The sequence below is a fragment of the Grampus griseus genome (genome assembly GCF_964374135.1).
Source record: "Grampus griseus genome assembly, chromosome: 17".
NCBI classification, from domain to species: Eukaryota; Metazoa; Chordata; class Mammalia; order Artiodactyla; family Delphinidae; genus Grampus; species Grampus griseus.
In genome coordinates this window covers 9,805,857-9,827,231 of record NC_139011.1, presented here as the reverse complement: position 1 = coordinate 9,827,231, position 21,375 = coordinate 9,805,857, and the positions used below count along the sequence as shown (strand labels likewise).

The 21,375-nt window shown below is 44.2% G+C and overlaps 1 protein-coding gene across 3 annotated transcripts in view; it reads right to left on the bottom strand.

The window, feature by feature from the left end:
- ADCY8 (adenylate cyclase 8) overlaps positions 1 to 21,375 on the bottom strand; it is a gene marked incomplete at both ends in the record, with an annotated part of 217,211 nt that overhangs the window by 133,829 nt on the left and 62,007 nt on the right. For all 3 annotated transcript variants that reach the window (XM_082674757.1, XM_082674758.1, XM_082674759.1), the window contains 2 exons: positions 1,011 to 1,122; positions 8,735 to 8,865. In XM_082674757.1, the coding sequence (XP_082530883.1) occupies positions 1,011 to 1,122; positions 8,735 to 8,865 (243 nt within the window). The remainder of the gene's footprint in view (positions 1 to 1,010; positions 1,123 to 8,734; positions 8,866 to 21,375) is intronic.

Sequence of the window (21,375 nt, the reverse complement as noted above, 5' to 3'; positions counted from 1 at the left end):
CCAGTCTAAGAATCACTTTCTCCCGGAAGTCTTCTCTGATCCAAGGGTTATATGTTGTTTCTGTGTTCCCATAGCACTCTAGACTTCCCTTCATCATGGCATATAGCACATTGTACATTGATGACTTTTTTAGGTATCCATGACTAGACTTAGCTCTAAGGGGGAAAGTGTGTTTTAGTTATTCCCATGTTACCAACACAACACCTACTAGGTGCTCAGATGCAAGTGTGAATGGATCTCTGTTGGAGTGAGGCAGCCTTAAAATAGGACATTTTGATAACCTAACAATGAACTCCCACTGATGCGGTCTCATTAAACTCTCAGGACAGCCTGTGAAATGGACACTAGTATACACCCTTTACAAAGTAGGAAGTCAAGGCATGCCAATTTGAACCCCAAACCCACTCTAAAATATAGCATGACAGTGACATTCCTCTGTAATGTGAGTGGCTTGAGGACTAGGAATCTGGGTTTTGGTGGCAAACGTTCATTCCCTTTAACCTCTTCTCTATTTTAGCTCTGGCCAAGCCAGCAGAAAGAGAAAAGTAGTGTCTGGTCGGCTAAAAACAAAGCTCTTAGGTCAAACAAAATGGTGGCGGGATGGGCCAGTAGCTCACTGGTCCTTGAGAAGAGACTCATTCATTCCAGATGGCCGCGGTTGGCTGGGAAACTTCAGGCAGTCATTCCTGCATGAAGCAACCCTGAGGCTGCAGCTGGATGGTGCCCGGCCACAGGCAGGGGGAAATGGAAAGCAGATTAAAAAGGACTTTGGTTTAATTGTCACTCAACCAGCTGTCTCTCAGCTAGGAAAATCTGACAAACCTCCCGTCCGAGACCTGTAAGTAACTAACATCGGTCCCCAGCAGGCGCGAGGGTCAGGGATCCACGTCTGGGGTCAGGATGCGGAATGGTAATGACATTGGTGATGAAGGCTGAGTCCCTCTCTTCCCTCGTTCCGCATGCAGTCCCTCACTCCTGCAAAGACTAGGGGGCAATTAAATTCAACTCACGTGGGCCAGTCGATCAAATCTAGCAAAGAGCTCGTTGAGCATCCTGACCAGCTCCTGGGCGGACAAGGTCGTGGAGAGGTTGGTAAATCCTTTGACATCTGCAAAAAGAATACTGGACAACAGGGAAGGGATCGGGTGGGGAGAAAAGCACATTAATATTTTAATCTATCCTGGGAGACACATCACGATTCAAACAAACCAAGTGTGGTCTGAGATTTTAGCTCTCCTTGCCACGGAGGTCTCAAGGAATGCCTCAGTGTTTAACAAACATCTCAGCAGAGAGTCCACCCAGGGGTTCAGGAAGGACAAGATAGGCAACGGAAAGCCCTTCTTCCTCTGCAGGGCTGTGGAGTGTGGGCAACGCAAACAACACAAAAGGGAATTTTTCACTAGGAATAGATCAATTTATTGTGGAAAGCAAAATGAAGCACTTGAATTATCTCTACATTTTCACAATGAACCGCAAAGCAGACTGCATGAGCACAGAGCAAAATGGACACGGGGACAGAAGAATGCGAAACCTCGTTATCTTCAGCCCAATGACACACGTATACTCTACCCAAAACGGCAGGCAAACAGAGTTAGGCATTTTCCAAAAATTGTGGAAATAGGTAGCAAGCCTGGGAGACCTTAGGCAGAATAATTAATTAACTGAAACGCACATTTACTAAGTTAGGTGAGGTCTGATACTATGCATATGGCTAGGTGGAAGGGAAGGGGCAGTCCTTGAAAGCCTTATAAACGCAAGGCACTGAATGAACACTGTCTTGTTAATCCATCCAGTTACCCTGTGGGGAAGGGACTGTTCATTCCATTGTGAAGATGAGGAAAGCGAGCCTCAGAGAGGAGGGAAACTTGCTCAACATTTACTAGTAGCCCGGGGCAGAGTCGGGATCGTGCACGTGGCTGAACTGCACGGTGGGGCACTGCTTCACCCACCTTAACACACCATCTCAGGGACTGACGCAATCACAGGGACACCTCTGAGAGGGAGGATGGAACACCAAAAAGTGTATTCGTATTTTCTTGATTCTCGTGTTTGATCATCTCTGAAACTGACGGCATTCTGCAGTGTGTCAAACTTTTTGATTATTTTTCTTAGTGTTACATAAAATAATGGTGTCCTACCATTGGTGTGACTAGTTTTAATGAACTAGGTGAATCAGCAGGAAGGCACTGTGGAATGTGCATTGACTTACTTTGGTCACCCCTGGTATTCAGTGGTTCTTAAAGTTGTCTCCATTTTAATGGATTCTCGTTCCTAAAAAACGTACAAGTATTCAAAATTTTGCACTTCATTTCAAGGGATCTGTACCTTCCCAGAAGCCCATTCAGATTCTCATTAAGAATTTTTAGACCTCAGTTTAAAAACTATTGCTTTAATTAATTAGATAATGCCTTAATTATTTTAGCAAATATTTATGTATCTACTATGTGACCAGCTACGCACTGTGCTAGGAAGTTGTATTAAATGATAAAGAAGCCTCAGTGCATGTCCTCAGATGCTCAGAGTATGGGGAATGGAGTTGGGCTGACAAAGAGAAAGACAGAAACAACATAGGCAATGACTACTGTGATAAAAAGACACACACTGGGGATGACCAGCCATTGGGGGATCAGGAGTTTTCTAGTGAAGCAAAGTCCAGGCTGAGTCTTGAAGGACCTCGGGGACTTGATGGGTAAAGTGAGTAAATGAATGGCTGCTCTTAGCGAGAGATCAGCACATACTAGGGTCTGGTGGAAGAACAAGCAAATGGACCAGGGTTCTGCAAGCATTCAAGGACAGCTAGTCAAAGGGTAGTATTGAGCAAGGAGGGTGGGAAGAGAAGAGGGAAGAGGGAGAGAAAAAAAAAGAGAGAAAGAAGGAGGGAGGAAGGAAGAGAGAGAGAGAGAGATGAGGTCAGAGAAGTGAGCAGAGGAACAATATGGAAGGGCTTGATTAGCCAGGCTGATGAATACAGACTTTTCCCTAAACATGATGCAAAGCTAGTGAAGGGTTTTAAGCGTGGGAGTGATACCTTTAGATTTTTAATGTATAAGGCTTCCTCTGGCAGGGTCAGTACACTGCCACTGTCCTCTACAGCTTTCTGGTGGCATAGTAGCTGGTCACATGCATAGGATTTGAGTCTAGACAGACTGGGGTTCAAACCCCAGGTCCCCACTTATGAATACTATGAACTTCTCCAATACTTTATTTTATCTACTGAAGATGATTGTAGTACCTACCTCACTAGTGGGTAGCAAGTGTTTAGCACGGTGCCTGGCAGAGTAAGTGCTCCGTAAATGCATTAGCTCTCTCCATCGTTATTGTACAAAAGTGCACTATGATTGAATGGTTGGGAAGAGAGAAAGAGGTAACAGAGAAGGAAGAGAGTCTGACCATTAACTGGATTATTTGTTACTTGTGGCTAAAACAATTCCTGTTGACAGAAACCTGAAACAATAGTAGCAGCAATACTTACAGAGTGTTAACTGTGGACTTGATATGCTCTAAGAGTTCTACATGTATGAACTCGTTCATTCCTCATAACAACCTATGAGGTAGGACCTAGGATGATCATTTCCATTTACAGATAAGGAATCTTCAGAATTGAGTCTTCCTTCCTCAGAGTGTGGTTATGGCCACTGCTGGCATCTCTTGGGAGCTGGTTAGACATGCAGGTCTCAGGCCCTGCCCCAGACCCACTGGATCAGAATCTAACAAGAATTTAACAAGGTGACTTGTGTGCACCTTAAAGATGGAGAAGCCCTGGTTTAAGTCATAGTTATGCAATAAGAGTTTGTTGAGCAAAATACAAGAAGCAGAAACCAGGGCCCTGGTTCTCTCTTGTTCATTCTGCTCCCCCCAGGTGCTGGGCTCACGGTCAGTTCTTTTGACTCTAGGTATAAACTTGTAATCTTCCAGATGACTATACCGAAGAGGCCATATTAATTGTCAGATCTAATTTGCTTATATAAGTTGTTTATTTGGCTAAAAATAAGCTATGTTACCTATTAGTCACTCTGAAAACAGAGTCCTCAAGGAGACTTCACTAGACTCATTAGGAACACGAGCCCTGTGTAGACTTTTATTCCTAACTCGTGTTCTTGGGCAGGTTATTTAACCACTCTGAGCTTCCATTTTCTTTATAACAAAGCAGAGATCATTAAAGCTACTCTGCAGGATTACTGAAAGGAGATCACTTGTAAATCACGGCATAGTCCTCAATAAGTGGATGTATGTAACTCCTTGTGGAAATTTTTGGGAATCGGAGAGTGTTTAATAGATGGCCACACAAACAGACCTCCAAAGCCAAGTTCTCTAGCTCCACTCAACTGCATTTTGCTTGTATGTGAAATGGTAGTCTGCAAGGCCAATGTTAAAACCAAGCAAGACCCTGTGGGGCTCCTGGGCACAAAAGCCTTTCTGTGTCCCCCATTTCTTGATTACAGGAAATAGGCTTCACTCAGCCTCCATGACCTTCCCTGAGTTCCAACTAGCAGGTTCAAACTGCTGCTAATCAGGGAAGGGAGGGGATGCAGGGACAAGGGAGGAACAGTCCAGAAACAATAGTGCAGTCTTGGGGCTGGGTCCTGGTTCCCCCTCAAGGGATACACATAACGACATCTTTGAGCTTTTTGCAGACACTGAAACCTCCACCAGGTGGGAGAAGTTAACTGTCTGCTGCCCACAAGCAGGCAGACCCCAGACTGGGTGGAACCGGAAGGTTGATGATGCCGACTCCCACTTACCTCCCCACCAACCAATCAGAAGAGTGTCCACGAGCTGATCACGCCCTCTTTGAACCATTACCATAAAACTCCTCACTACCCCCGCCAGGTTGGTCAGAACACACAGTTTTGAGGGCAGGAGCCCGCTGTGGCCCCCTTTGCCTGGCAAAGCAATAAAACTATTCTTTTCTACTTCACCCAAAACTCTGTCTCCGAGATTTAATTTGGGGTCAGGGTACAGAGGCCGGATTGGGCTTCAATGTGATGACTGTACATGTTGACAGGCCTGGCTGGGAAGAAACAGTCATTCAAGAAAGCGAGTAGACTGAGTTATGCCAGCAAATGTGTGCAAATGTACATGGCATGGGGTTTGGGGGCAAAAGGAACGGGGGCAGGGAGCTCTGGTAGAGAAGCTGTCCACCAAATCCATGCCTGCCTCTCACTAGCCCACTAGCAGGGGCTCTGTGCCCCTCTTGTATCGAGGTGGAGCCATGGAATCAGGTCCCATCAATGGAATCTGAGCAGAGTGATAGATGCCATTTCTGGGCTGAGGTGGTAAAGAAGCAGGTGTGCCTTTTCTACCCTTTTCTCTCCAAGAGCTGAATGCCGACAACTTTGAAGCCCAAGGGGGTGATACAGCTGTGAAATGCAGGGGACTTTATCCCTGAATCACCCACTGGCAGGGAATATAAGCCAGGGGGAGTTGTGTGGATGAATTACATTGAGTTTACATCATTGAAACTGAGAGGTTATTTGTTAGAGCATTCCCCTAACTAGCGCAAGAAATGCCTTAACTACATGGGGAATAAGGAAAGAGAAGCGGAATTGGGCAGATGGGATTGGAAGCCCAAATGGCTTCTCATAAAAAGCCGAGGGGCCATGTGGAGCTCCAGAATGAACCTGCTGAAGGCTCGTATGTTTGCAGCTGAAATCGACTTGACAGTCCAAATGTTTTGTCCATTTCAAGCAGCTTGGGTTTTGGATTAGGAAACGGAGATCCGGAAAGATGAAATGACGCAACCGAAGTCTCACAGGGGACTCATGCAAAGCGTTCTGGGATGAAAACCCTGATCCACTCGCCCCAGTCCACCCTCGGCCGCTCATGTCGCCAGGCGCGGCGCCTCTTACTGCACCTTACCCGGACAGGATGCAACGAGCTGTATGAAACATGACTGAGTTAGACATTTATAGCAGACTGTTTTCAGGGAAAGGTCACAAAACCATACCAACAAAAAAGCAACAGAGAAAAAAGAATGAACCAGGTGGGTTTCCTCAAAGACAGTGACAGGATGGGAAATGATTTCAAAAATGCTCCCTTTCCTGCAGTGGGTGTGCTCTGGGGGCTAGGGAACAGGGTGTCGCAGCCGGCCCGACTCTGCTCTCAGACACGGGCTAAGGCCCATCCTCTTCTGCATTTTTCATCTCTGGTCCTATTTTAGCACCCAGCAGCCTTGCAATGGGCAGGAGGGGCTCCACCGCCCCGAGTTGAGTGCATCTTCCCAGGACCAGCGGGGCTGTGGGCATCTCGCCACCACTGCCTCTGTGAACGGCTGGGAGGGGCCCCTCCAGCTGCCAGGACCTCTGCACATTCTTCTCCCATTAGAAGTGGCTCCTTCACTGCGAGCTGAGACCGCTGGGAATGCAGGGCAGCAAACGCAATCTCAATTTAGTGCGGTGCGAAGTTCTGGAAAAGAGTCTGGAGCACAAAATCTCAGTTCAATGATTTAAGATAAACGGGCAGGGTGCAGGGTGCAGAAGTAACTTTAGTTGTTCTTCACTAAGGGAAGCACTGAAAACTGATAAGTGCGGGAAGAACTCCAGACATGCCTTTTAATGAACTTAAGGCTCCCAAGTAGGTTGACGTGGGTGTGCAGGCTTGTTTATTTTTTTCTTTATGAAGGGCCGTTTTTTTTTTTCTCCTCTTTCTCCGTGGTGACAGACACTTTTGTAATATGTCATATATATTTTATAATATGTCTTATTTCATTATACTTCATTAAATTACATACCATTAGAATTATATATGAATCATTATACTATGTCAATACATATTTCATAATATGTCATATATGTCAAATATATGATATATATTTTGCATTTTTCTTAATTTTATCTCACTGTTCCGCCTTCACTTGTGCTGATTCCTCTGCCTAGGATTCCTTTCTTTGATTTTTTTTTTTCACTTGGCGGACTCAATTTCAAAGAAGGCAAATAAGGATCACCCCTTCTAGGAATGTTTCTCTACGCACCTCCATCCCCACCCCGGGTCTTTCTCTTTTTATGATCTCTTACTGTCCTTTGCTTACTTAATAATAGAACCTCAGACTGTATTATAATGACTAGTACTGCCCTGAGCCCGTTGTTCTAGAATTGGTATTGACGAGTTCCCACTGTCTGTGGGACAAATTCCTAGATCTGGAGTGCATCTTTTATTAGAGTTGCTGTTTGACAAGGGGCTCTTTGCAAATTCAAGCATCTAAGCCAGTGTAGCTCAATTCTTGGATGAGACCCCGAATGACCTACACTGATATATGTGCTAAAAGGTTGCGTTAGAATCAAGACTTCTGTTAGACTTGCATTCACATAAGTGCCCTGGCACACCAGAAAAACACCCAGAGATGCCGGTGAGAAGGAAAAGTTGTTCTTCCCGCCTACCAAAGTTAGGAGGAAAGGAACTCAGGGGGTACCACTGGTCATTTTTAGAGCTGTTCAACCTACAGATGTTCCCCTATGTTTGGGAAATTCCCACCCTATGATGTTTGGTGGGAGGGAGATATAGTTCTCCTGTACAAGCTGAAAATGTCAGATATTTGCGTCCTAGTCACGTCTGGGGAATGACTGGGCTCAGTCAGACACGTCTGCCTCAGGCTTAACCTGAGATGCAAAGAGGCAGGGGGGTCAGAGAGCGGGGCAGGACAAAGGCAGCCAGTCCAGATCCTGGGGGCTGCGGAGGAATTCTGTGTGCAGAGGAGGCAGCTGTGTCTGGGACAGGGTTGGTAGCACAGGGAACGGATTCCTCGGGAACAGATTCTTCAGGTACAGTGGAAGCAGCGTCCTCACTGGCCTAGTGCCCTGCTGTGATTTCGACTGTGCCTTCCTCTTCTTCCCGGCCCATTTCCTGAGCCCGCCTCTCCGTCCTTCCCCAGTGACTCTGGGAGCCCCCATGTAGCCCTCCAATACATTTCTTTTACATCAGCCGGGGTTGGATTCTTTTTCTGCTTGCAACGAGGAAATATGTCTGAAACAATCTACAACATGCTTAATGCTCTACTATATGCTTATGCCAGTCCTGTGCTTTGTATATATCTTCACTCACATCATCTACATAAACCCCTGTAAGGTGGCTATTAAAGCGCCCATTTTACAGAGAAGGATTCTGAGAGTCAGGTATGTAAATTGCCCAAGGTCATACACAAGGAAGAGGTAGAATTGGGATTCTGAACAGGTCTGTCTCACTGAAGAGGTATATTGTCTGGCACAGTGCTGGGCAAAGAGAGGGCACTGATGGATGGATAGATGATGGGATGGATGGTTGGGTGTGTGAATGGGTGGAAGGGCCAGTGGATGCAGAAGGGATGGATGGGTGAATGAGTGACCAAAAATATGTTTGCAAAAGAAAAATAAGCTGTAGTCCTTTTTCTGGTATTGTTTTAAAGACACTTACACGGAATATAAAGAACACCCCTGAGGCCTCCAGATCACATTCTGGAATTATTTTTCCCATCATAGTGTAAAAGGCTTTTGCCTTTCCTACTCAAAACGTAAAGGCAGGCAAGCCTACTGCAGGGGAGCCAGGTGGTAAGTCAACCAGCAAATTTAACTGCAGACACTCTTCTCGAGCCTCAATTTGGAAATGTAGAACTCTCTGATGAATAATCACTAGGTAACGAACTACTCAACCAATTGAAGAAAGGCGCTGACATTCGGGCAGACAGAAGTCATGGCCATGAGGTGAGCGCAGCCAGGAGCACGGGGATCACGCAGAGACCTGGGCGAGGTGTCCCGTTTCTCACCTGACATTCTCGTAGCGGTGGATGTAGATCCGGTGGAATTGATGCTGCAGGTGCTCGTCTTCCACGTTGGTCATGTCATTGATCATCTCCAGGACGACAAACCGGGGGAGCACAGACAGCACAAGCCGCTCCTGGGACACACAGATGTAAGGGTGAGAACTAAAGTATTGCCTGCCGTATCGGTAAACAAGAGATGTTGCAGCCATCAGGCCGTTACGTTACAGCCGCCTGGACGGTGAGCCCAAAGGGAACCCAGGATGGAGACAAACGGCCCGCCCACTGCCAAGCCCATCTAGCAGTCAGCTGCTGCAGCCCCCCACAGAGGTGCACCCTGAGGAAACTCAGCATGAGAAAACGCAGGATGCTGGTCCCAGAGAGCTGAGCTGCATATCAAAAGCATGATTTCAATGAGCCCAGACTCCTGTATCTTCCTATACATAGAAAAGCACTAAACTGCTTAACTTGAGATATCTGGTTTTCTTTAATTAACAGTAATCCTTTGATGTTCCAACTACCTGGTCCTTTGTTGCAAAAACTCCTATATATCTCGGCTCCCTCCCACCCACCTTGCCTCTTTGGAACAGTTTTCTCAGCGTTATCTGAGATGCTGTGTCCCGGGCTTGATGTCCTCACAAAGTCTGCTGAATAAAACATAACTCTCAACTTTCAGATTGTGAATTTTTTCTTCAGTTGACGAGGGACAGTCTTGTTAGGCTGACCACTGGGTCTCAGAAGGGTGGATGGACCGTGTAGAAGTGTTGGGGCTCTTGGCTGACTTCTCGAGGAATTGCTAATTTCGTACCATCCTACGAACATGACAAATATCTACGGAGTACTTGTTATTTGCCAGGCACTGTGCTGAGTGTTGGGTATACAGCGGTGAACCAAATGCATGACAGCCCTACTACTGTGGAGCTTACATTCTAATAAGGAATACAGACATTAAATACACACACCCAAACATCCCCACACATACTTACAAAAGGTGACAAGTGCCGAGCAAGGACAGGTCATGATCAGAGAGTATCATGGCTGATAACAGGATTCAAATAGGGGGTTAGGAACGACTTTTCTGAGAAACTGATATGTAAACAGATACATGAAAGTTTGGAATGAGCCAGCCCTGTGTGGTACAAGGAGAAGGGAGCTCCAGGAAGAGGAAACAGCAGGTGCAAATGTCCTGAGACAAACAGAGAGCAATGGTGTGCCTGGAGGGTGGTGATAGAGGGGTGTGGTGACAGTCAATGAGGTTGGAGGTGTAGATAAATGTGTCAGGCCTGCCTGAGATGTTAGCATTTAATTCCAGCTAAAGCTGGAAGGCACCGCGTGATACTAAGCAGGGGAGTGACATAAGCTGATTGATTTTTTTTTTTTTTTTTTGCAGTACACAGGCCTCTCACTGTTGTGGCCTCTCCCGTTGCGGAGCACAGGCTCCGGACGCGCAGGCTCAGCGGCCATGGCTCACAGGCCCAGCCGCTCCACGGCATGTGGGATCTTCCCGGACCGGGGCACGAACCCACATCCCCTGCATCGGCAGGCGGACTCTCAACCACTGCGCCACCAGGGAAGGCCCTGATTGATGTTTTAAAAGATCACCCTTGGACTTCCCTGGTGGCGCAGTGGTTAACAGTCCGCCAGCCAGTGCAGGAGACATGGGTTCAAGCCCTGGTGCAGGAAGATCCCACATGTCGCGGAGCAGCTAAGCTCGTGCACCACAACTACTGAGCCTGCGCTCTAGAGCCTGTGCGCCTAGAGCCCGTGCTCAGTAACGAGAAGCCACCGCAATGAGAACCCCGTGCACCGCGACGAAGAGTAGCCCCCGCTCGCTGCAACTAGAGAAAGCCCGCGCGCAGCAACGAAGACCCACGCAGCCAAAAATAAACAAATAAATAAATTTATTAAGAAAAAAAAAGATCACCCTTGGCTGTGGTTTGGAGAATGAATTATGAGAAGAGGGCCAAGGGTAGGGGCAGAGACCAGCTGGGGGAGCTCCTGCAGTGGTCCAGGGGAGAGGTGATGGGGGGATAAGATCTATAGGACTGGCAACCAATAGGGATGGCAGGAGAGAAAGAGGGCGTAACCGTGGTGATGACTAGGTTTTGAGTTTGGTTGATGGGGAGCCTGTGCTCCATTCACTGAAACAGGGCACCCAGGAGAGGAACCAGGCTCAGAGACATTAACTCTTTATGGAGAGGAAAGGAAATGAGACACACACCTCCACAAATTAGGGACCTAACACTTGACAGAATAATATTCTTCCATGGTGATCAACACAGCAGATAAAAACAAAATAACTGTTTAACTAGCAACATGAACTAAATCCTGAAACGATCTTGTGCTGTGGAAATGAGGCAAGAATCTGCTTCTTTTTTTTTTTTTTTCCTATAATTTGCCCTAGGGTGGAATGGAGTTTAAGACAGGTGTATTTTATTATTATTAATTTTTAAATTTAGGTGTAGTTGATTGACAATGCTGTTAATTTTTGCTGTACAGCAAAGTGATTCAGTTATACATATATACATATATATGTGTACATATATGTATATATATACACATTCTCTTTTAAAATATTCTTTTCCATCATGATTTACCAGAGGAGTGAATACAGTTCCCTGTGCTATACAGTAGGACCCTGTTCTTTATCATTCTATATATTGATGCAATAGCTTATATCTGCCCACCCCAACCTCCCACTCCATCCCTCCCCCAAACCGCTCCCTGTAAGATGGGTACATTTTAACCACCATAGTTTCTCATATCTTCATAGATATTTATGGACCCTGAGCATTTTCAGCATCTATTCTTTTATTTGTTCCTTGCAAAACCCTGAAAATAAGCGGGCACAAATAATTATCTTTATTTAACGGACAGACTGAGTCAAGTCAAATTACCTGCATGACCTGAACAGTTACCAAGTGGCAGTGGCAGGATGCAGTCCTTTACCACGTTTTTCCTGGATGGGATTCGTGGTGAGATGAGAAAAGCCCCAGATTTTGAGTCTGACTGGAGTTTGGGTCCTGCCTCTATCCATTTAATAGTAACATAGCATTGGGCTCACCTCTCTGTAACTTAGTTCCCTAATTTGGCAAATAACTGTAATATCTACCTCACAGGGTTGTCGTGAAAATTCAATGAAATGAAATATGTGAGGGGCCTGGTGTTTATTCCCTCCTGCTTCCTCTCTGCTCTCCTCAACCCTGCCCTCATGGGAAGGGCTTTATTAATGAAGGGTCCACAGAGCTTCACACGATGAGGCTTTTTCCTCTCTTGAAAGCTGTCCCACCGTGGGGCTGAGAGCCGTCTGCCTCATGTCCATTTCATGTTCATTATGCTGTCTGTCAACTTCCCAGGTAATTGTGACCCTGTTCCTGCAATCCCTGAGGGGTGGGAGTCGGTGCTCATCACAGCTTTGAAGCACCTGAAGCCTCAGAACAGTAGGTGCTAAATAAATATTTCCTAAACAAATGAGTGAACCCAGAGAAGGTGGAGACTGTGTCTAGCTCATGACTGCAACGCCTCCAATGGCCACCACGGTCCCTGGTACAGGATAATTATTTGTTAAATAGATTCTTTGGCAATGCACATTCAATCTTCAAGTATGACACAGATGCTTTATGGGAGACTTTCAGAATAAAATTTTAATAGCAAAATTCTCCAGCACCCAGGCTTGCCAGCCTCCGGCTAGCCCTGCTGCTGGCAACTGCCCCAGGTCCTGCCTCTGTAAAGCATTTTCTGGCAGGCAATGGGAAATTGCCTGGAGTCTGCTTATAAAAGCACACTTTTGCTTCCCTCGGATTTGTTCACTGCTTGAGAAACAGCGTTCAAATGCCCTGAAGACACAATCTGAAAGAAAATAGGAAAGTTTGCCCCTTCATACAATTCCCAACTCTTGCTGAGGCATAATATCTCATTTTCTGGCTTTGGAGACAGAAGTACAAGAATCTCTCCTGAAGCCAGACTGTGACCCAGGGTGGCCTTTGTGTTCACATTCTGCACATCGTTTTCTCCCTGGGTTTTCTGCATTTGCGTGAAAAGGGACCCTGGGTTGATTTCAAGTGCATCCATGGCTCCTGCCTGGATTTTCCTCTCATCTCCTATAACTTACTCTATTCACGTCATCAAAATGGCTTCATGGGCAACAATTGCTACAGTGCACCCTTAGGGGGAAGCCAAGGTGAAAACCGTGAGGGGTTCAGGATCTTCACTTTATGTAAATGCTTGTCGTGGAGAAGAGAAAGAGAGCGAGGCAGTCCTCTGATGCAGGCAGCGCTTCTGGGCAGTTATCCTGAATGGCTTAGGGAAGAACTCGCCACTCTCAGGCTCTTGCAAACCGAGAGACCTCCCATTTATCTCTCTCTACTGCAGGCCAAGCAGTGTTAACTGCAGTAAAGGTCCAGGCACTGATGAGAGACTTATCCTGGGTTTATAGATAATGTCTCACTTTAAAGTGATTGCTCATTATGTAGCGTGTCCAGTGCTTTGCATCCAGTATCTAATCAAAACCTCACATTAATTGTAGTAGGTTACTATTTTCATCGCATATTATATATGAGATGCTGAGATTTAAAGAATTTAAGTGAAATGAGGCAGCCTGGAGCCATGCACTCGGTAAGTGCATAGTGAGGACTCAAGCCCATTTCTTTTTTCTTTAAAACTCAGATTGTAATTCATCCGTTTATTCACTGATTTACCATGTCAAGGAGCAGGTGCTGCGTGACAGGTGCAGTCTGGACATGGAGAACCAGCAGTAGACAAAACCAGACATGCTACTCACCTTTGTAGAGCTAATGTTCTAGAGGTAATGAATGGTAAATAAAAATACTGAGTAAGAATAAGAGGTGCCGTTGACATGAAAATGGAATCGAATGCTTTGGAAAGACTTGGTAATACTGAGTAGCTAGAACATTGCAAACAACCTAGATGTCGGCAAGCCAGCCATATAAATTAGTGGGAAAAATAATAAAAAGCCAGAAGTCATTCTGATAATTTTGTGAGTACATTTAAATATTTGGCTGCATTTTAAAGAACTAGAAATCCTGGCTGATGCACTGTTAGCTGTGGTCTCTGTAAGAAGCAGTAGATCTCTGCTCAGGAAAATACCTTGGCCTTATTATTATTATTATTTTTCACACACACACCCTGTATTTTATTTTTACAAGAGATAAATAGACGGACACCAAGCATTGTAAATGGACGACCACAACAAAAGCAACAATGATTACAATTACCAAACACGAAACACACTCACACTATGTCATGATATTGACATTCAGTCCAGTAATCCTCCACGGTAACAGCTCCTTTACTCTGCAGTGAAAATTGATTTGTATATTTTTTGCCTCTGAGTCCTTGTGGGATTTTTTTTTTATTCAAACAGAAAGTCACAAAAATTGTAATCATCCTCATCAGTTCACTCAGTCCCGTGTAATTAATTTTTTTTCACCTTGATCTTTTGTTAGCACTTTTATGAATTCATCAGTTTTCCATTAGAGTTCGGAAAAGGCTTATTCATTCAGTTCAGCAGTATAGTCAGTTACCAGAAACCTGTACTTGTCAGAGTCTTTTCCATGAATTCCTTGAAGATGAAACCCTTTTATAGGAACATTTTTGCAAAAGCATCAGAGTACACCCAGAACTGTCTGTAAATGACAAAAGACTTAAAAATGACCACAGTTAAAGATTTGATGAAAGTTCATAATAATGCAATTGACAAGGAAATTTAGTTATTTCTGAGATATACATTTTAAAGTAATAACTAGAATTATGACTTATAACATTATACCAGAACATATAAGATTTTTAGAAATTTCATGTAATGTCTGAAACATTTATATTAACATATTTCCATACAAATAACCCAAAGAAAGTTTACTATTAGTTTTTTGTTTGTTTGTTTATACTGCAGGTTCTTATTAGTCATCAATTTTATACACATCAGTGTATGCATGTCAATCCCAATCGCCCAATTCAGCACACCACCATCCCCACCCCAGCGCAGTTTTCCCCCCTTGGTGTACATACGTTTGTTCGCTACATCTGTGTCTCAACTTCTGCCCTGAAAACTGGTTCATCTGTACCATTTTTCTAGGTGCCACATACCTGCGTTAATATACGAGATTTGTTTCTCTCTTTCTGACTTACTTCACTCTGTATGACAGTCTCTAGGTCCATCCACGTCTCAACAAATGACTCAATTTCATTCCTTTCTATGGCTGAGTAATATTCCATTGTATGTATGTACCACAACTTCTTTATCCATTCATCTGTCAATGGGCATTTAGGTTGCTTCCATGACCTGGCTATTGTAAATAGTGCTGCCATGATCATTGGGGTGCATGTGTCTTTTTGAATTATGGTTTTCTCTGGGTATATGCCCAGTAGTGGGATTGCTGGATCATATGGTAATTCTATTTTTAGTTTTTTAAGGAACCTCCATACTGTTCTCCATAGTGGCTGTATCAATTTACATTCCCACCAACAGTGCAAGAGGGTTCCCTTTTCTCCACACCCTCTCCAGCATTTGTTGTTTGTAGATTTTCTGATGATGCCCATTCTGACTGGTGTGAGGTGATACCTCATTGTAGTTTTTTTTGTTTGTTTTGTAGTACGCAGGCCCCCCACCACTGTGGCCTCTCCCGTTGTGGAGCACAGGCTCTGGACACGCAGGCCCAGCGGCCACGGCCCACAGGCCCAGCCACCCCACAGCACGCGGGATCCTCCCGGACCGGGACATGAACCCATGTCCCCTGCATCGGCAGGCGGACCCCCAACCACTGTGCCACCAGGGAAGCCCTCATTGTAGTTTTGATTTGCATTTCTCTAATAATTAGTGATGTTGAGCAGCTTTTCATGTGCTTCTTGGCCATCTGTATGTCTTCTTTGGAGAAATGTCTATTTAGGTCTTCTGCCCATTTTTGGATTGGGTTGTTTGTTTCTTTAATATTGAGCTGCATGAGCTGTTTATATATTTTGGAGATTAATCCTTTGTCCGTTGATTCTCCCATTCTGAGGGTTGTCTTTTCGTCTTGTTTATGGTTTCCTGTGCAAAAGCTTTCAAGTTTCATTAGGTCCCATTTATTTTTGTTTTTATTTCCATTACTCTAGGAGGTGGATCAAAAAAGATCTTGTTGTGATTTATGTCAAAGAGTGTTCTTCCTACGTTTTCCTCTAACAGTTTTATAGTGTCCGGTCTTACATTTAGGTCTCGAATCCATTTTGAGTTTATTTTTGTGTATGGTGTTAGGCAGTGTTCTAATTTCATTCTTTTACATGTAGCTGTCCAGTTTTCCCAGCACCACTTATTGAAGAGACTGTCTTTTCTCCGTTGTATATCTTCGCCTCCTTTGTCATACATTAGTTGACCATATGTGTGTGGGTTTATCTCTGGGCTTTCTATCTTGTTCCATTGATCTATGTTTCTGTTTTTGTGCCAGTACCATATTGTCTTGATTACTGTAGCTCTGTAGTATAGTCTGAAGTCAGGGAGTCTGATTCCTCCAGTTCCATTTTCTTTCCTCAAGACTGCTTTGGCTATTTGGGGTCTTTTGTGTCTCCATACAAATTTTAAGATGATTTGTTCTAGTTCCGTAAAAAATGCCTTGGCATTATTTTAAGAGACTAGATAATGAACATATTATTTTACATTTAAGTTACAAATAAAATATTTAAGTTGAATTGTTCATAATTCCCAATTTCAATGTACTTTTTCAATTAACCAAGCAACCTTCCATCCAGATGATCTCAGCTAAAGGGATTTTACAATTCTTATTTGGGTGTCTGTCACCCTCCCTAAACCGTGAAGTATCTGAGAGCCAAGAGGATGTTTACTCCACCTCCAGAGCCTCGTGAGGAGTTGCCATATTATCTGATTCCTTTGGTGACAAGACAGATACCCTACTCAACAAAGCTTAAAAAAAAATCAGGCATTATCGTAACTATACTGGGTGTCTCAAGGAATCTAAGGGCAGAACAAAGGCTAGACTTTGGAAACAAAAGGATCCAGGGACCCATAATGACTCTTGCCCCTAAAATTGGGTCTCTGCTTCTCCTGTAGGTCAGCTTCATCCTTCTCTCACGTCTAAGCTACTGGGAGCTCTGGTCCTTATGCCTTATATCTTTGGCCATTTTGAGAAGATTCATGCTAGGTTCAAGACTCAACATGTCTGCACAGGGGCTCTGCTTGGGTCAACATCTAGTCAGGGTGCAGGATCAGGATAAACATCATGGTCATTAATGGGGTGACCAATAAGAGGGGTGGGTTAGGTGCAGACAGGAGAAGGAAGTCCCAGAAAAGTGGGTACGTGGTGGCAAAAAAACTATGTGTACAATATGGTAGCCAATGTATGTTTGTAGAAGAAAGAGGTGCATAATAGATAAGATGCCTGCATCTGAACAACGGTCTAGCTCTCACAGGAGGGATGGAGGGCAGGGAATCTGAAGTAAAGGTAAATGAGGGAAAAGGCAGTTATGTGCATCGCCTTGGAGCTGGGCTCTGGGTTTGAATCCTAACTCCGCCCGTTCCTGACTCTGTGACTTACCTTCTCTGTACTCCAGTTTCCCCTCTGTAGATTGGAGATGATAATCTTAGCATCACTTCATAGGGTTGGTGTAGGCTTAAATGAGCTAATATTTGTAAAAGAATTTGATAGTGTCTAGCACACTGTAACCACAGGCCAAATGTTTTTTAAATTCACTGGCAGGCATGCTGTATTTTAGCCATTGTTTTAGAACTCTAATTGGATAGTGGCGCTAAAACATAAAGTTTTTAGAATAGAGGGACATTACGCAGGAAATAACGGGGAAAATGAATAGACAGAATACAATTGTCCTTCGGTATCCGAGGGGGATTGGTTCCAGGACCCCCCGCAGATACCAAAATCCATGGATGCGCCTTATATAAAATGGTGCAGTATTTGCACATAACCTACGAATATCCTCCTGTATACCTTAAATCATCTCTAGATTACTTATAACACCTAACACAATGTCAGTGCTATGTAAGCAGCTGTCGGTGTGGGGAAAATTCAAGTTTTGCTTTTTGGAACCTTCTGGAATTTTTTTCTTGCAAATATTTTCCATCCATGGTTGGTTGCATCTGTGGATGTGGAACCCATGGATATGGAAGGCTGACTGTATGTGAAAAGGTAATCGTGCTACATGGTGAAAAACCCCCAGTCACACTTTCAATAATTAAAAAGTTAAAAATTTTATCGAAATCTGACTTTGTCATTCGAACTTTTATCTTAAAGGGCTTATATGGAATGTTCACCCAGAACTGTTGTTTCTGAAAGCCAAGTGCGAGCACAGCCATGCAAAAGCTATTGTTTAATTGTCTCCTAAAGGATACAAAGAATACTCTGTACATGCACTTTTGGCTGATTCAGCAAGGAGGTTAAAAAAAATCTGGGTAACACCCATGTCTACTTGTTAGTGGTCTAAGACCCCAGGGACTCTGGTTCTGTTCAGAAATGCAACGACTAACGGGTTTTGGCATCAGGCAAGCTTGAGTTGAAACCTGTCTGAGTTCAACAACTGACTTATTCTGTAACTATGATAACTTACATGAGCAACTCCTTTGTGCCTCAGTTTCTTCATCTACAAAATGGGAATAATAATACATGTCTTTCAGAAATTGTTTTTTATATTAAATCACAAAGCCTCTTTTATAGATCCTGGTATACAGTAGGTGCTTATTAAATAGCAGTAGTCATCAGATGTATTTTAATTCATCCCAGTGGTCAAGTCATAGACTGTGGCCTGCACTGCTCCATAGTCTATAGTCCGTGAGTGCAATTTAAAGGATGAATCACAAAATTCAGATTTGGGGGACTTTTTTCCTTTTCTTAATCTCTTCAAGGAGTTGAGAGTTTCTCAGGTCCCTTCATTTAGTAGTTCCCTGATATATCAAATTGGGAACCTTGAGACAACGCTCTTGGCTCATTCTTTCATCTGCTCAGTCATTGCTGAATTCCTTCTCTGTGCCCAGAGATGCCAGTGCACAGGGCCAACCGAGGCCGTGTCTCCTTCACAGACTGTGACTCAGATCCTGTCACTTAGCTGTGTGATCCTAGACAGGTTACTCAACCTCTCCAAGCCTCAGTTCCTTCATCTGTAAGACGATAACAGTAGCTCCCTTATCAGATTATTGGCAGGACCCAGTGAGACATGTTTTTTCAACCCTGGGAGTGGAGAGGAGGAAGTAGGGGTGGTCTGTACCGGGTGCAGGCAGGAAGGGGGTCTCTTGTCTGTAGAGAATTTAAAATAATTATAACAGGGCAATTCCCTGGCAGTCCAGTGGCTAGGACTCCCTGGTTTCACTGCTGAGGGCCCAAGTTCAATCCCTGGTTGGGGAACCAAGATCCCACAAGCCATACAGCGTGGCCAAAAAACCCCAATTATAACAGGATTAAGGTTGTTCTGCCTTTTATTATCACCACTCATTAGCAGTTTTAAACAATGTCAGCAATAAAATACTCCTCTCCACTCCCGAGATGACCGCTTAGCAGAGAACCTGGCATATAATACACTCTATAGTATAGAGCAATTAGCTCTTTGAATGCAGAGTGGCCCATGATGTAGCAATGCACACTTTTGTCATCCGTCTCACCCTAACCAAGGCTCAGCACACCCATGGTAACCTTTGGTTGAGGGTCTAATCTGATGCATCAACAGCTCTAACACGATGAAATAAAAAGGAAGGTATTTTGTTTTCTTTGGGAAAGAAATGATAAACCAAAGGCAATATGACATTTGGGCAAGATGCTGAGCTCTCCTGAAAGGAATTTAGTCAAATGGGAGGAATAAAGAACACATTTGTGAGCCCAGAAGACATTAGGCACTAAATTTGCTGCTAAGAAGCCCCTCTTGAAAATCTCAGCACTTCTTAAGGCTTGAGGATTTCAAAGTCTTTTTAGAGAGTGCTAAAAGGCTCTTTCCCATGAGGTTCACTACGTTTTTCAGACACAGGTAACACGACTAAGCATCGTGCTATTTTCACTAAAAAGACATTGATACGTATGTTGGAAATCACAATTGGAAGCACTGAATTTGAGTCTTTTTTTTTCCACATGTGCTTACGAATTTTCTGATCTTGGGCAAGTTACGTAGTATCTTTGAATCTAGGACTTCCCTGGTGGTCCAGCGGTAAATAATCTGCCTTCCAATGCAGGGGATGCGGGTTCGATCCCTGGTGGGAGACCTAACATCCCACATGCCGTGGTGCAACTAAGCCCACGTGCCGCAGCTACTGAGCTTGGGCGCCTCAACGAGAGAGACCCTGTGCCACAAGCTACAGAGTCCTCGTACCCTGGAACCCGTGTGCCACAACTAGAGAGAGAAAACCCACACGCCACAACTAGAGGGAAGCCCGCATGCCACAACTAAGACCCGACGCAGCCAAGAATAAATAAAATAAATAATAAATATCTCTGAATCTGAGTTTTCAGGTATAAAAGCAGGCATTAAATCTTGCTCTACCTGCTCCACAGAGGGGCTTTATTGAGGATGAGACATTCCAGCTTGATATTACAGTGTCTTAAAATTAAAAAAAGGGGAGCGTTCTCCTTCTCCGTGCATGCAGCCTAGTTGACAGAGAGACCGAAAATGACTGCAATAAAATACTAATGACATTATGATAGAAGTCAGCCCAGGGCACCACCTGTCTCTTGCCTGTTCCAAAGAGATACCAGGATAACAGATGTGAAAAATGAAATGCTTTGAGCTGTTGGAGAGATGAAAAGAGATGAAATATTTACATCCTGGTGATTAATAGACAAAAGAGGTGGCTTCGATAGAGCTAAACCACAAACTCTTCTGGACAATGGGAAGGAAGAAGGAAGAGTTGATGGATGGAGAGTTCAACAGGAACACCCCCTGTGGGATGTGTAAACCTCTGCAAAAGCTAGCACCCAACTGACTACAGGGGAGGGGAGAGCATTCTTCAATGTTTGTCAACAATACCCTCCTACTTGGGGAAGGGGCCTCATGGGAACTGCTCCTTAACTCAATCATTATTTCATTCATTTCATACAATGTTACTTTCTGAATGTCTAATACCAAGTCAGATATTATGGGGGGGGGGTGGGTATGAGTCCTCCATGGATCAAGATGCTTGCAACCCAGTGTCAACATATATATAAGACACGCCACACAAGTCAAGCTGCAAAGTGCCAAACTTACCAAACTCCAGTTTATTCTGAAAAATTGTATCTAAAAAAATCTTATTTTTATTTCTGGCACCTAACTCAGGGCTTGGTCTATATTTCATAATGCACTAACTTGATTGGCTATTGGCAATACATTTGTTACTATTATGAAAACTCTGAAAAGGGCTCTGAGAAAAAAAGTGGTTAATGTGGAATTCTGATTGGATTGTGTTGACTTAGTTGAGTCCTAAATAGTGAAAGGAAATCAGCCAAGTGTACTAAACAGCCCTGGATCAAGCTGTGCCTGAAGCCCGTTAGGAATGGAACTCTGAGTCTAAAGCTGGCTTGGGAGGCGTGTGCCCCTTGTAAAATAATCTTCGGTGATTATCAGTTTCTTGCACTCGGTGAGTAGGTAGGTGCAAAGCTGGGGCCTTTGGAATAGCTGGGAGAAGAAAGGAGAGCATAAAAATCCCATGTGAGAAAAGCAAAGGGAACTGC